The sequence below is a fragment of the Trachemys scripta genome, chromosome 10 (assembly GCF_013100865.1).
Source record: "Trachemys scripta elegans isolate TJP31775 chromosome 10, CAS_Tse_1.0, whole genome shotgun sequence".
NCBI lineage: Eukaryota > Metazoa > Chordata > Testudines > Emydidae > Trachemys > Trachemys scripta.
This window is the reverse complement of record NC_048307.1, coordinates 56944033-56960256: the sequence shown is the minus strand read 5'-3', so window position 1 is coordinate 56960256 and position 16224 is coordinate 56944033. Positions and strand designations below refer to the sequence as shown.

Here is a 16224-nt window from a genome sequence, read left to right as displayed (position 1 = left end):
GTACGTCCGGTCTAAGCCCTTGAGGAATCTAACGACCATCGGGTTAGAGAATACCGAGGACGCGAGTTCCCCTGGGTGAAAGGCCGATATAGCGGCCAGGTGAACTCTAATTGAAGATATCGCCAACCCTTGCTGTTTTAGGGCGAGGAGATATTCCAAAATGAGAGGAATGGGTGCCTGCAACGGGGACGTGGCTCGTTGTTCGCACCAACAGGAGAACCGCTTCCACTTGGCCAGATACGTGGTGCGTGTTGAGGGCTTCCTACTGCTCAGCAGAATCTGTTGGACAGAGTGCGAGCATTGCTGCTCTGCCTGGGTGAACCATGGAGCAGCCACGCCGTGAGGTGGAGTGATTGCAGGTCGGGGTGACGCAGCCGGCCGTGGTCCTGCGAGATGAGATCCGGACACAACGGAAGCGGGATCGGTGTCTGAACCGAGAGTTCCAACAGTGTGGTGTACCAATGTTGTCTCGGCCACGCTGGAGCGACCAGAATTACCTGTGCCTGGTCTCTGCGCAATTTGAGCAGTACCTTGTGGACCAGAGGAAACGGAGGGAAGGCATAAAATAGGTGGTCTTTCCAGGGAAGGAGAAACGCATCCGAGAGGGAGCCCGGAGCTCGACCTTGTAGGGAGCAGAACACGTGGCACTTCCTGTTGTCTCGGGATGCAAACAGGTCTATCTGGGGAAACCCCCACTTCTGGAAGATGGAATGTATGATGTCCGGACGGATAGACCACTCGTGCGTCTGGAAGGACCTGCTGAGTCGGTCCGCTAGAGTGTTCTGGACTCCAGGGAGGAACGATGCCGTGAGATGGATTGAGTGGGCGATGCAGAAGTCCCACAGGCGAATGGCCTCTTGGCATAGAATTGACGAACGTGCTCCTCCTTGCTTGTTGATGTAAAACATGGCCGTGGTGTTGTCGATGAGAACTAACACACATCGGCCACGTAGGAGGTTGAGAAATGCCTGGCATGCCAGGCGCACCGCCATCAGTTCCCGAACATTGATGTGCAGGGCTAGCTGGGGTGCAGTCCACAGGCCCTGGGTATGGTGTTCGTTGAGATGGGCGCCCCAACCCAGAGATGAAGCGTCTGTGACCAGGTGCAGAGAGGGTTGTGGGGCGTGAAATGGCATCCCCTCGCAGACCACATTGTGATCTAGCCACCAGGTGAGGGAGGTCAGGACCGAGATCGGGACCGTGACCACCATGTTCAGGCTGTCCCGATGTGGGCGGTATATTGACGACACCCAGGTCTGGAGTGGGCGAAGCCGAAGTCTGGCATGCCTGGTTACGTACGTGCAGGAAGCCATGTGACCCAGCAGGGTAAGGCACGACCTCACCGTGGTAGTTGGGAAGGCCTGGAGCCCTTGAATAAGGCTCGTGATGGTGCCAAAGCGGTCGTCTGGCAGGATGGCTTGTGCACGTCTGGAGTCTAGAACTGCGCCGATGAATTCTATTCTCTGGGTAGGTTCTAGAGTGGATTTGTCCTTGTTGAGTAGGATGCCCAACTCGTTGAATGTGTGCACTATTATGTGGACGTGAGCTTGAACTTGCTCTTTGGTGCGACCGCGTACCAGCCAGTCGTCTAGGTACGGGAACACCTGTATCCCTTGCCGACGAAGGTACGCTGCCACGACAGCCATACATTTCGTGAACACTCTTGGGGCCGAGGATAGGCCGAAGGGAAGGACTGCAAATTGGTAGTGCACCGCGTTTACCACGAATCGCAGGAAGCGTCTGTGAGGTGGGTAAATTGCGATGTGAAAGTATGCGTCTTTCATGTCGAGGGCGGCGAACCAGTCTCCAGGATCGAGGGAAGGGATAATGGCCCCCAAAGAGACCATGCGGAACTTCAACTTTACTATGAATTTGTTGAGTCCGCGCAAGTCCAAGATGGGCCGCAGACCTCCTTTGGACTTGGGGATCAGGAAGTAACGGGAATAAAATCCCCTGCCCCTTAACTCTATCGGAACCTCCTCTATGGCCCCCATGGCCAGGAGCGTAGAAACCTCCTGTATAAGAAGTTGCTCGTGAGAAGGGTCCCTGAAGAGGGACGGGGAAGGGGGGTGGGAGGGGGGGATAGAAGAAAACTGGATAGCGTATCCCCTCTCCACCGTGCGGAGGACCCAACGGTCCGAAGTTATAAGGGACCAAGCACGGTGGAAGTGGGAGAGACGATCCCGAAAGGAGGGGGCTGGATCCTGGGGGATGACTGGGGCGCCGTCCTCGACCGCACCTTCAAAAGTTCTGCCTGGGCCCTGAAGGTGGTCTAGGTGGCCCCTGGTTCTGGCCGGGTTGAGGGCCGGTCCACCTTCTCCTACCACCTCGCCCTCGCCTCCGGGCCGAGTCTTGTCTCTGACGAGGCGGGGGGGGGGTAGAAGCGCTGAGGCTGCGGCCTAAATGGTCTGCGCTGAGGGCCCACAACATGCATCCCCAGGGAGCGCATGATTGTTCTCGAGTCCTTGAGGCTCTGCAGGCGAGAGTCCGTCTTGTCCGAGAACAATCCATGTCCCTCAAAGGGCAGATCCTGTAGGGTTTGCTGCAGCTCCGGAGGCAAACCCGAAACTTGAAGCCAGGAGATCCTTCGCATAGCGATACCCGAAGCCAGGGTCCTCGCAGCTGAGTCTGCTATGTCCAAGGAGGCCTGCAAGGAGGTCCGAGCCACCTTCTTACCCTCCTCTACCATGGCTCCAAACTCTTCCCTGGACTCTTGGGGAATCAACTCCTTAAACTTCCCCATAGAGTTCCAGGAGTTAAAATTGTAGCGGCTCAGTAGTGCCTGTTGGTTCGCCGCTCTAAGTTGCAGCCCTCCGGCTGAGTAAACCTTACGGCCAAACAAATCGAGCCGCTTAGCCTCTTTTGATTTAGGCGCCGCAGCCTGCTGGCCGTGGCGCTCTCGTGCGTTCACTGATGCCACCACCAGTGAACACGGTTGGGGGTGGGTATACAAGTACCCGTAGTCCTTAGACGGGACAAAGTACTTCCTTTCCACCCCTCTCGCTGTGGGTGGGATAGAGGCAGGAGTTTGCCATATCGTATCCGCATTGGTTTGTATCGTGCAGATCAGGGGTAACGCTACCCTCGATGGGGCATCCGCTCCGAGGATATTCACGATCGGGTCGTGCACCTCCACTATCTCCTCCGCCTGCAGGTCCATATTACGGGCCATCCTGCGCAGAAGATCCTGGTGAGCCCGAAGATCTATTGGAGGTGGGCCTGTGCACGATGTGCCCGCCACTGCCTCATCCGGAGAAGAAGAGGAAGATGCCTCCGGTGGAACAGGATCCAAGGGCTGGTCCTGGTCTCCCTGTTCCTGGGCCGGAGCATCACCTGCGCCTGGGTCCAGGGCGTCAGGTGGTGCGGACACAGAAGCCTCCATGCCCCCTGGCGGAGGCCGAGAAATGGTGGACTCCGGGGCCCTTCTGACGGAGTGACCGGAGCGAGAGGTCGAAGCAATTGGAGCCCCTTGCGCCTGATGGTACGCCCACGGGGTCCAAAACGACCAGTGAGATGGGCCATGAGAATGGTCCTCTGTCGTGTCCTGCCAATGTCCCAAGTCCTGTTCCTCGGCTTGCCCCTGAGGGGGGTATGCCGATCTCGAGAGGTCCTCCGAGGAGTGGGACACCGATCTCGATGGCCACGGCGGTGCCGAGAGCGTCGAGACGATTCCCGTGGGCTGCGGTGCCGCACGGTGCCGGTCCGGAGATGATCTATCTCTACGCGGTGCCGGCGATCGGTGCCGGGACCGCGACCGGTGCCGATGACCTCGTCGGTGCCGGGAGTCGGATCTGGACCTCGACGAGGACCTGGAGTATGCCCGGTGCCGGGAGCGGCCTCTCGACGTCGAGCGTCGACCGTAGCGGTGCCGAGAACTACGTCTCGACGTTGATCGGTGCCGACGATCATAGCGGTGCCGAGACGTAGAGCGGTGCCGCGAAGAAGATCTTGGCCGCGAGTACGACCGGTGCCGAGGCGATATTCGGTGCCGGGACTGCGAGCGGCGTGGGGACCTGCTTCGGGACCTGGATCGGTGCCGAGGTTCCAGCCCTTGCGATGGAGGGCGCATCAAGGCAGGTTTCCCCCTCGACTGGACCGGGCGAGTCAACGGTGCCGTCGGTGCCGGTGGTTGAGGCGGTGCCGGCTCCGTGAGAGCTATTAAGTCTCTCGCCGCCGCGAAGGTCTCTGGAGTCGACGGGAGGCACTGTATCACCGCCGGCCTCGGTGGAGACGCTATCTGCACCGGACTCAACGGCCTCGGTTGCTGGAGGCACCTGTTTCCGGTGCTCCACCGGCGGACGCGGCTCTACCCCCGGCACTGGGGGAGCCGGCGTCTTCGGCACGGAGGTCCCCGTCTTATGGGCTTTTTTATGCCCCGGGGATAATGACCGGCGCCGAGGCACTTGCTGTGCTTGCGGTGCCGACGAGGGCCGGTGCCGGGGAGGCTTGTCCGACGCCACTCGCGTGGTCGTCATAGCCGGTGCCGCCGGGGCACTGCGCACCAAGGCGCTAGGTGCCGGGGCCTGACTTGTAGATGGAGCGTCCGGACTAAGTGCCGCCTCCATCAGGAGTTGCCGGAGCCGAAAGTCCCGCTCCTTCTTGGTCCTTGGTCTGAAGGCCTTACAGATCTTGCACTTATCTGTTTGATGGGACTCTCCCAGGCACTTCAGACAGGAGTCGTGCGGGTCGCTCGTGGGCATAGGCTTAGCGCAGGAGGCGCACTGCTTGAAGCCGGGAGCGTTGGGCATGAGCCCGGCCCCGCGGCCGGGGGAGAAAGGGGGAGACGACCCTCTTGATCCCCCGAACTACTAGAACAACTAGAACAACTTTTAAAACTATTTAACTATTTAACTATAAACACTAGAACTATAACTATACCTATAACTGCGAATAACTAACTAAGCTAGGGAGAGTGGAGAACAGCTAAGCAGCGCTCCACAGTTCCAACGACCGTCAGGGGCGGTAAGAAGGAACTGAGGGGGCGCCGGGTCGGCTGGGGTATATATTCAGCGCGATGAAGGCGCCACTCTAGGGGGCTCCACAGCCGACCCGCCGGTGTTGCTAGGGTAGAAAATCTTCCGACGATCGTGCACGCGGCGCGCACACACCTAATGGAATGGATATGAGCAAGCACTCGAAGAAGAAAAAGTATTTACTAAAATAATGGTAAAATCTGTATTGTATTATTGACGTGTTAGGGTGCACAGTCTCTTGGACAAGCATATTTTTATTATTTTATTTCAGAAGTCTGAAGAATCAAATGTAAGGAATAAATGTTTACATGCTAAGGTTCGCAGTAAGGTGAAAGATAGCAGACTACAAGTTTTTTGAGTCTGATCTTTTTTTAAGACGTTTTCTCCCAAGAACTGGGCATAAACAGTGAGAAAGCTCTGCTATATTGTTAACTGGGTACGGATCCCTGAAATAGAGAAGAAAATGGTAGAACACAAGAGGTATTGTTACAGATTACTGAGACCTGAAACACATTCCGTGGACATCAAGGGACAACTGAAAGGAATACAGGGTTTGTTTGTTTTTTAAACCTAAACCTGGGCTTTCCACCTAGGCAAAAACAAAATACTTCATCCCTGACAAGTAGCACATTCTAAGACATCCATGCAGCAATGCTACATCAGGCTATACTAAAAGATGACTGACCTACCCTGTATGTAAAATTTTATTTTAAGATGCAGAGTCTGTATCCTTTTCCTTTATTGATGGGAAAATCTGAAAAGGTGGCAGGTGACAGTTCTCATGGCCTTGGATAAGTTCACTTAGGCAAAAAGTGTCCGTTGTGGCTGGCCAAAATAAGACACTTAAATAAGTGGTCTCATTTTGAAAAGTGCTGAGCACCCTCAGATTCCATAGGCATCAAGAGAAGCTAAGGATGTTTAGCACCTCTGAAAAATTAGTTACAGTATCTAAATATATATCTAAGTACCTACACCTCTTGGCACCTAGGTCTGAAAATGTTCGTCATAAAGGTAGGCAACTAAATCCACATTAAGGGACCTAAAATAATAGCCTGATTTTCAGAGGTGCTGAGCACCTGGCAGCTCATATTGAAGTCAATCCATGTGCGCTGCACCTTTGAAAATTAGGCCTTTTTGCTGCATAGGTTTAGGAGCCAAGTTTGAAATTTTTACCCTCAATTGCTCTGTGGCTTAATTTCCACTCCGCAAAATAAAAAAGTTCCATACGGCATAAATAAAATTTTCAAGTTGTGGAAAATATTGCGTAGCGTACGAAAACGCAAAGTACTGTACTGTAGTGCGGTGTGCGGAGGAATACAACAGTAGCATCTCCTACAAGGGAAGGCTTTGCGCTCTCACAGCCTCGTGTTATTTCAGTGATACTGTATTTCTGTTATTTCACTCTATTATTTCATTCAAATCATTCCTGGAAAGCGACTAAGTGATAGCAAGAGTGCAGGAACAGTTTGTAAGCGAAAGAAGATTGATTTAGAGCAGAAAATGTTGTAATTGTTTGTTTTTTTATGATTGCACAATATACGTTTCTGACTTGCATAAAATTCGGGTTACACAAGGCTTTCCAGAATGGAACGACTGCGTAAATCGGGGAGTGTCTGTATATGCAGAATGCAAAAACAAACAAAAGCAAACACCTTCAGGAAACCACAAAAAGAACTTTTTAGAAAGGTTAGTTGTGTCTTCAACCCTTTATGATAAATGTGTACTGACATGCTTTGAAGTTCTGAGCACTTCAACATACCTCAGAACATTAGTGAAGGAACTGAAACAGATGTCCCTCCTTTTTCCTTTTTTTAGGGCATGAACCTTAAAAAAAAAACCCTCCATATAGCAAAATGTGCTTTTAATTTTTCTTTTGTTTAAAAAATAATAAATTAACAAGTAAATCCTCAAAAAGCCAGTGCTAAATGAAGAAAATCCCTCTATCACATCATCTCTAACAATCCATTTCTAAGGACTTGCCTTCAATGAAGTATTAGCTTCAGTTATCTACACGTGAGCTATCTCCTCTTAAGTTAGCCTGGCCTAAGTGAGAGTGGTCTCACAGCAAAACACTGGAGCAGTCCAGAGTGACTGGATTAACAGCACAGAGTAGCTGCATCCCCACGGCATTACTAGTTCAGGAATGGGGAGCACACAAGCTTTAGTCCAAACCCCCTGACAGGTCAGCTGGCTCAAGTAGGAAGCACCAGTTAACTTGAGATAGATTTTTGTACATGGATAGGATGGAGTTGGGTTAGAGGCAACACTCTAATTATACCTCAAGCTAATACTGCAATGAAGAGAAGCCCTAAGCAAGTTATGTGCAAGTAGCAACAAACAAGCTCTAATGTGATATTTGCCAGCATCCTGAATATTTGCAAATCAGGATTCCGACTGTGGCACAGCACAGAGATAGCCCTAAAAGATGACCCCTTACACCAATACAGGCTATGTTTCAATACTCTCTTCTGATCGCTTTGTTCAGCATAAAAGGTGTTTCAGCATAAAAACTGACCTGCTTGCAGTTGCATAATAGAAAACTGTAATAGATGACAGTGTTAAAATGGTTCCAATCATTCCTCTCACTAAGTAACCAGATGGGGAAATTGCTCCTCTTCTCCAAAACCCACACCTGAAGGGGTCACACCTGTACCCAGCCTGTCTCTGCAATGCTAAATAAATATGATGATTTACAACATCGGTTCTCAAACTGGGGGGGGCATGAAGAAATTCCAAGGGGGACGCGAGGCTGTGACATTTTCATCACCGTAACAATTTTTTTTTTAGTTTATTTATTTAATATAGACCCAACAGACAATTATACATATTCTGTATACATAATAACTATTCATAAAATTGTCCAATTACAGGCCTATATTATTTAATTATAATAAAGTATTAACAATCTTCTCATTTTTGATTATGAATCTAAGTAGACAAGAATAAAGGTATAACGAAGTACAATAATAATAAAAATACAACTATAAATAAAAGTATATAACTGCAATGTTTTCAAATTTCATACCACGAAATACAAATATTTTTTATTTTTTTGCCTTTCGACATGTAGGAGTGCCGTTTCGATCAGTGGGGAGGCTGAAGAACAATGTAGAAAGTAATGGAACTTTTAAAAACGTCCTAGCTCGCTCGCGAGAGAGCGTTTGAGACTGTTCTATCCTGGGAGTGATTACCTCCACCAATCACCATGCAAGACCGGCTACTTGCTGGACTGGTGGTGGAGTATATATAAGGCAGCATGCGTCGATACGTAATAGTAGTAGTAAATAAACATTCACGATAACTCAAATTAACCTGCGTCAGTTAATATTCATGAATCAGGAAAATTATTTTTATTGATTTTTTTTATTAGTATATTATGGCTGCGATTAAGAAAAGGAAGTACGATGAAGACTTCATTCAGTATGGTTTCACCATCGTGGAAAAAAACGTGATCAATTATCCTCAATAAGTAGCATGCCACACAATTCTCAGCAATGATGCCTTGAGACCTAGTTGTCTTGAGCGACACTTGACAAAGAACTACAGCGCTTTGAAAGACAAACCAAAAGAGTTTTTTGCTGCTAAACATCAAAATTTAAAATGCATGAAGCTAGACACTACTGGAGCTTTTCATCAAGTGTCAGCCAAAGTGGTAGAAGCATCTTATGAACTGCCATTGCTCCTCGCTAAAGCCAAGAAAACGCAAATAATAGGAGAAACTCTTGTGAAACCTTGCTTGTTGAAAGCAGCTGATATTGTGCTTGGTGCTGGAAGCAAGAAAAAAATATCAGAAATTTCGCTTTCCGACTATTCCATGAAACATCGCATCGATTACATGGCAAAAGATCTAAAACTTCAAGTTGTGGAGGCAGTGAAAGCTTCTCCTTTTTTCGCAATTCAGTGCAACGATATCACTGATGTAGCACAATGCTGTCAGTTGCTCATCTACGTTCGATTAATTAATGATGGAACTGTGAAAGAACTGCTTTTTTTTGAAGGAATTGACAACCACATCAAAGGCTTCTAATGTTATGAAAACGGTTTCTGACTTTTTTGAAGAAAATGGACTTTTATGGGAAAAACTGGTTGGTGTATGCACAGACGGTGCTCCAACAATGCTTGACTCTCGCTCTGGATTTGTGACATTGGTGAAAGAAAAAAAATCCAGCCATAACCATGACTCACTGCATCATACACAGACAAGCGTTGGCTGCTAAAACCCTTCCCAGATGACCTACGTGACTCGTTGAATTTGGCCATCAAAGTTGTCAATTTTGTGAAGAACAGCGCTTTAAATACGAGACTTTTTGCAGCTCTTTGCGTGGATTTGGGAGTGGATCATAAAATTATTTTGTTTCACATGGAGGTACGATGGCTTTTCAAAGGGAACATGCTTTTGAGATTATTCGAACTGAAAGACGAAGTGGAAATTTTCCTCAAACAACAGAAAAAAGAAGAATTATATCGTGCGTTTATGGACCAAACGTTTCAACTTTTACTGGCATACCTCGTGGACATCTCTGAATCTTTGAACCATTTCAATTTGAAGTTGCAAGGAAACAACGATGCAAACATTATAGCACACCACAATGCCATCAAAGCATTTACAGAAAAAATCAAGCTTTGGAAACGTGGAACACAGGCTCAGACACCTAACTTTTCGTCTTTTCCAACATTTTCATGATTCGCTGAAAATGAAGGTTTCCAAGAACTTTATAAAGAGGATGCGAAGAACAAAATTGTGTTTCATCTGGACTGCCTTGCTGATGAATTCATCCGCTATTTTCTAGACAACTTTTCTGGCAAACCCATTCATAAATTAGCATGTAATCCATTCAACGTTGATGTCGATTCATTGCCAGTAGTATTGCAAGAACAAGCACTCAAAATGAAATATGATTCAAGTGCGAAAGATATTTTCAAAAACTTAAGACTGGAGGAATTTTGGATAAAATATTTCTCAATCTACCCAAAAGTTGGAGAAGAAGCACTACCTATTATTCTTCCGTTTTCGTTGAGTACCTCTGTGAAAAAAGCTTTTCAAGTTTAGTCATAATAAAAACGAAACAAAGGAATCGACTGGATGTCAAATACTATTTGCGTTGCGCACTTTCATCTTTCAAACCTAGGATTTCCCAACTTGTGAAGAAAATGCAGCTGCATCCTTCACATAAATTCATTTTGTTTATGCTATTTCTTATTTTAAATTACATTTTTACTAAATTTTTGTGCCAAGAAAAACTATTTGTGCTTATTTTTAATTTTAAATAAAAAATTTTATACCAAGTTTGTGTGTTTATTTTTAATTTTTTAATTCCGAATTGAATTTGTTAAAAGGGGGGATTGGATGATGGTAAAGGAAAGGTGGGGGGCGTGAGGGTTTCTCGAAAATTAAAAAGGGGGCATGATGCCAAAAAGTTTGGGAACCAATGATTTACAAGATGCAGAATAAAAGACAGTCCTGGCCTTGTAAAGTTTACAATCATTGGCAAATCAGTTTACATCTTCAAGACACAGAATAAAAATGCCTTCTTGGTTTTCATATTAAGAAATACCAGTAATAACAACCCCTCTCTCGCTCTCTCTGAGCTCTAGTGGCACAAGTTAAATAGTTCTGCTCTAAAAGAAAAAAAATTCTCAAAGTTCTGCCTGATACCAATCTAGATGAGAAGTCTGGATAATTCAGCAATAGTCCAAAAAATTATTTTTATTCTGTGTTTGTACAGCACCTAGCACAATGAGGTTCTTGTCCCTGACTGGGGCTCCTAGGTGTTACGATAATACAAATAAATAATAATTAATAATAGTTTATAAGGCACCATCAAGCTGTGTTGTGATAGTTGGGCCTACAATATTTTCCCTAATTGTAAAAAGCTTGCACTCGCCCGCCCCCAGAACTTCAATAGGTGTAAAAAATGCATGAAAGTTCATAAGATGTCACAAAAACTTATTAATGGGAAATTGTACAAAGTGTTGATGGGAAATGGTACAAAAATAACTCAATTAATCCAAACAAGAAGGCTTAGTGATATAACTCAAGACCTGTTAAGATCATGCTTAGTTATCAGAAAAAGTGTGGAACCAGAAACCAGTGAAGCAAAATTGGTATATTGGAAACTAGGTCTAATTGGTGGACAAAATAATGAGAGGATGGGCTATTTCACCCACCATTCCCTTGGTGGGTTCTTAAAGAAAGAGACTTTTGGGAGAAAAATTGTCTAATGGAGTGAGCTTCACCATCATGGCTGCCAACCCCACCATCTCTTGGAACCAAGGGCCTTCGTCATCCTGATCCTGAAAGTCCGGTCCTAACCAGACTATGCCAGAGAGAGGGACCCAGATGATATCGCCACATCTACTGGCTCCAACTGAATCCCGAACACCACTTGGGATGAAACAGGATTGGACTTTAACAACAACAGCAACAACTCCAGCTCATCTCAACTAACTTCTTCTCCTTTTCCCCAAAAGGACAGTTATTACCCTCTTTAAGACTGTCAAACAAGGAGGTGGAGGATTTCCTTCTAAAAACTCTCCAGCTAAAGAGAAGGGGAACAAAGAATATTGTTAAAATGAAAGCCTTATTTAACAAATACTTCACATTAAATGTTTTAAGTGTTTTTCCTTCTTTTCTATATCTTTAATAAAAGGTTAAAAGGATTCTTAATGGTGTGTTTGCCATGTTACCAACCCCCAAAACCTTGTTTAACACTGTTTAATATTGGACAGTGACTGGGTTCCGTCAACATCTTTAGCCCTTATATTCCATCTAAATTAATATAACAGGTGCGAAGGCTATCAGTTTGCCTGACTACTAAATCTGTCCAGGCTGAGGATGGAAATAAGATACTATTTTCTTTGTTCCAGTCCCCAAACCAGTTCTTGGTTTGGTTTTAACTTATGAGGTCTTAACGACATGAATACTTGGGAACTCCTGTACAAAAGATTTCTTTAGGAATAATAGCATTCTGGGGCCTCCTCTGAAAATGAAGAGGAAAGACTCTCTCATTAATATTAAGACCGTAACAGCTTGAAATATATGTCCTCATCTGTAAAGAGGCATGTTACAAAGACATTCCGATTCATACATGTCAGCGTTCATCAATACATGATGCAACAGCTCTTGCTGCCATGTGACAAGCACCAAACTGATGCTCCAATGTCAACTTTTGCAATGTCAAAACAATTCATTCTAAATTAGTCTTTTTAAAATGTTCTATACCTCCTTGGGAGATATTCTCATTTAACATAAAGGCCGTATTATTATATCTCATGAAGTGATTTTTTTTTAATCAATGTCTGATTAACTGAATCTAAGAAAACTAAGCTGTGAATACAACCAGACTTTTGCAACATAACTTGCTAGCAGAAGCAGCAAGTTATTATCGGGTACCTATCGATAAATGCTTTAGATCATTGCATAAGTATTGTCGTTTGTTTGAAATAATTTTAGTCTTTTTCAGACACACATACAGAATTGCTTCTTGAAAAAATATTTTCAAAATTTACCACAAGGCATATGGTAAATATAAATAAATAAATAAGTCTTGAGAATATATACAAAGGGTAGTGGGAACTTTCATGCTTGCTGATCTTACTACAGCAATACTCAATGTTAAAACTGTGTCTGAAGTTCCCACTAAACTTGCCAATTTTCAGTTTAAACATCTTGGTCAAGTCAAAGTGCATCAGACAAAATATTTGTACACAATTGGTCATAAAAACATATTGTTTAAATTATTTCCCTGATACGAAACATGTCATACATCAGTTACGTCACACAAAATATACATTCAGTGCTGTTTCACCTCCTCGGTGAAATGCTGTTGTTCAATGGCATGCCAACATTTCAAAACATCAATAAGCCAAATGCCACCACCATCAAGATGTTATAATGGTGACTGGCAAGTAAAGTGTTAGGTTGGTCCAAACATAAGGTTTGTACAGTGGAAAAGTGCAATTTTCATCTGATTTCAGATTTTTTTTAAAACTGATTCAACTCTAAACCAAAAACCAAACTAAACATTACGTACTTGCAAGACAATGTTTAAGAAATGTATATCCCACTTAGGGACAAATTCTAAGACTGAGTTGTGCAGACATAGCTTCACTGTAATCCCGCTGAATAAATTATAAAACAAGCAAGATATTTGTTTGAAAATCAGCTACAGATTATGTAAACAATTGGATTTTCCAAGCTTCTTTTTAGGTCCTTTTCTCTCCTTGTATACTGCAAAAATAATAATAATATAATTTTGTATAAAACATTGTGGGAGAGGAGGCTGAGAACTGGATGAGTTACTAGGTCAGTTACATAAAATCAAAGTAATTACCACTGACTGCAGCAATACTTCCTGGTGACTCGGGAACTGGTCACTGCAGTTCTCCAACTGCTAAAACCAGGCTAGGACATTTGTTGGCAGAACAGAAACAAAAAGCATGTTTGAAATTTGGGAACCAACCATTATCCAACAGAAATAAAATGCTAATCTATGTCTGCTACTATCCAAATTTAAAACATGAAGCATAGGCACAAGAAGATTAATTCATGTGCAGTATCTGTAGTTTAGTAGAAGCTCATATTTGATTTTCAAACTTTTTTTTTTTTAATACCCAGTAATTTTAGGGGTAAATGCTGCATCACTGCATTAAGAACATAAGGCTCGTAAACAAGTAAGTTGGACGTCTTTGCAAGGAATAAAATGCAGGTCTGTATAAAATACTCTAACTTACTAGTATAATAAAAATTTATGATAATTATAACATAAATCATTCCTATGTTTCATCTCTACAAAGAGAATAAGTACAGCAAAAACATCCTGGTCTTTCCAGCAATAAAGGAATGCAGTGCCTTTTTTCTAGGTCTCTAATAAAATCATTTGATGCTGTTAAACATAGAGCTATGGAGAAATCTATGATGAAGATATATGAGCAACCGTAAGTTGCTCTCTAAGGAAAAGAGTGCATGCAGTACTTCTAAAAATCAAGGTGTTTTTTAAATTTTGGGATGTCTATAAATACAGAATCCAGTAACATTTGAAAATACAATGAGAAGACAGATGTAGATGACAAACGTTTCTATACATTTATAATGAAACATGTTCATCAGTTCTTAAAACAACAGAAGTCTTACTGAGGAAGCTGAGTTACTATGTTCTGATGGCCCGGTTTGAAAGAGTGACACAATAATGAATACAGATTGCAGCCTTAGGTAACAAAAGATGTTCAGAAAGCAATACAAATTAAGAATCATCTAGTCACATTGATTAAACAGATTTTCATTCAATATTTTATGTTGAATGAATGAATATACATTTATGTTGAAATGAATGTATACAGTGATGAATGTAAACATAAATGTAACTTATATACTGTTAAACAGATAATTAACACTAAAATTATACAGTATTTACAATCCTATTTTCTATTTTCATAACTATAAACTGTATGGTCATCTTTAAACAGAACAGTAGAATTTTCATAAATATACTGTACATTTAAAGGATGAGGGTTTAGAGAACTTTGGTTTCACACATTTTGTATAATCCAGACATTGTATATTTCTTATTCAATCTGCCATATTAGAAAAATTTAATCACCTGCAAAGTATTCCAGTTTTAACTGAATACAGCTGCAATATTATACTTAAGTTACTGATAAGAAGCAAACTGCTAGCTCCCTTACCTTGATATATTGTTAAAGCTGAGAAACAGATGCTGGAGGCAGGGCAAAGTATCCACATCTTTCTAGAAAGAAAGAGAAGCATAAATTCAGCAGCTGAAAGAGAACATCTTTTGAACCTCTCTACTTGTCCTGATGATGAAATATACACATTTCTATTTTCTGTAACCTTGCTGCAACATTGATTTCTGTTGAACATGCAGCTCCATTCCTCTCTGGTGCAGACTCCAAGGGAGTGCTTCAGTGCAGATATCTACTCTGCAGAACAAGCTGCACCACTTGCAAGGTAAATAGCGTTAAAGAGAATGAGACTGCTGTTAACCTTTTTTAACAGGCCTTCAGGAAAGGAGCCAAGGTGCTTGCCTCAGCGTTTAAGCTTCAGGGAAGGCATACTGTAATCAAACTGCATAAATATAAATTTGATTTTGTGACCATTCTGCACTAAAGCTTCAAAGTGCAAACTCATAAATTAGCTTCCAAATCGCAGTGGCTGTAGTGTCAGTGAAAGACTTAAGTAAGGATTCTCTCCTATCAACCAACTCATTATCTTAAATTATATAAAAATCTACACCATATGCACTAAAAACAACATATAGATGGACTCTGGAGTCCAGTCTTCCAAAATCTATGTATTTTAACAGTGTAAAATTGTTACTTGTGGTTTTACATGCTACTATAAACCTTTTAGAATACTTGAAATAGTATCTAATTCAACATATTAATAAAGCAAATCAGAGCAAGCTGCATTAGAAAAATACAAATCCACATTTACTAGGGATTGCGGTTTGTCATTACCCATCCACACACTCATTTATGCCATTAGGTGCATCTCCCTACCCTGTAAAAACCCATTCTCCAACTTGCAGCTTGTGGATATGAACACACCCAGTCCAAGTGCTTGGAGACTGGTGCAGGGGCAGGCAATTTGTATTTTTCCAGTAGCTAGGCCCATATTCCCACCCTCCATCAGATTTAGTCCATGACTTCTAGTTGTGATTATAGTTGACATGGGGAAAGAAAGGGCAAAAATACACCTAAAGGCTAGATATTAAGAGTTGTGTGTACGGTGATTCTTACTCAAATCCTCAGTGTCTAGCTGAGCACAATACTGTGAGATGTGAAGGAATTTTCTTTGGGTAGCAGTTTGCCACAGCCACAATTGTTTGCTTCTCCCTCTAGGGTTGCCAACCCTCCAGGACTCTCCTTGAGTCTCCAGAAATTAAAGATTAATCTTTAATTAAAGATTATGTCATGTGATGAAACCTCCGGGAATATGTGCAACCAAAATTGGCAACCCTATCATGGGGTAGCTTGCAAGCATCACAAACATGGGTGTAAGTTTACCCTAAGTACTATAAGGAAATCACAGAGTAACTGAAGTTCTGTTTCATGAATTTAGCTCATTCAGGCATTGGCTCTATGGGATTTATCTATCAGAGTCATAGAGCAGGAGCCCTTGTGGAAAGATACACAACTTGATTTGTTGAGGGGTCCACTGGGATTGGGACAGGGAAGGGGAGGAGGCCAAGAGGCCCATCTGCAGGGACAAGAGCCCAGCTGGGGGGAAGAA

The 16224-nt window shown here is 43.8% G+C and overlaps 1 protein-coding gene across 1 annotated transcript in view; it reads right to left on the bottom strand.

The window, feature by feature from the left end:
- Nucleotides 1-16224, bottom strand: part of LRRC49 (leucine rich repeat containing 49) — a 133146-nt gene that overhangs the window by 80890 nt on the left and 36032 nt on the right. Inside the window, exon 9 of the mRNA XM_034783768.1 lies at nt 14658-14719. Coding sequence (XP_034639659.1) covers nt 14658-14719 — 62 coding nt within the window. The remainder of the gene's footprint in view (nt 1-14657; nt 14720-16224) is intronic.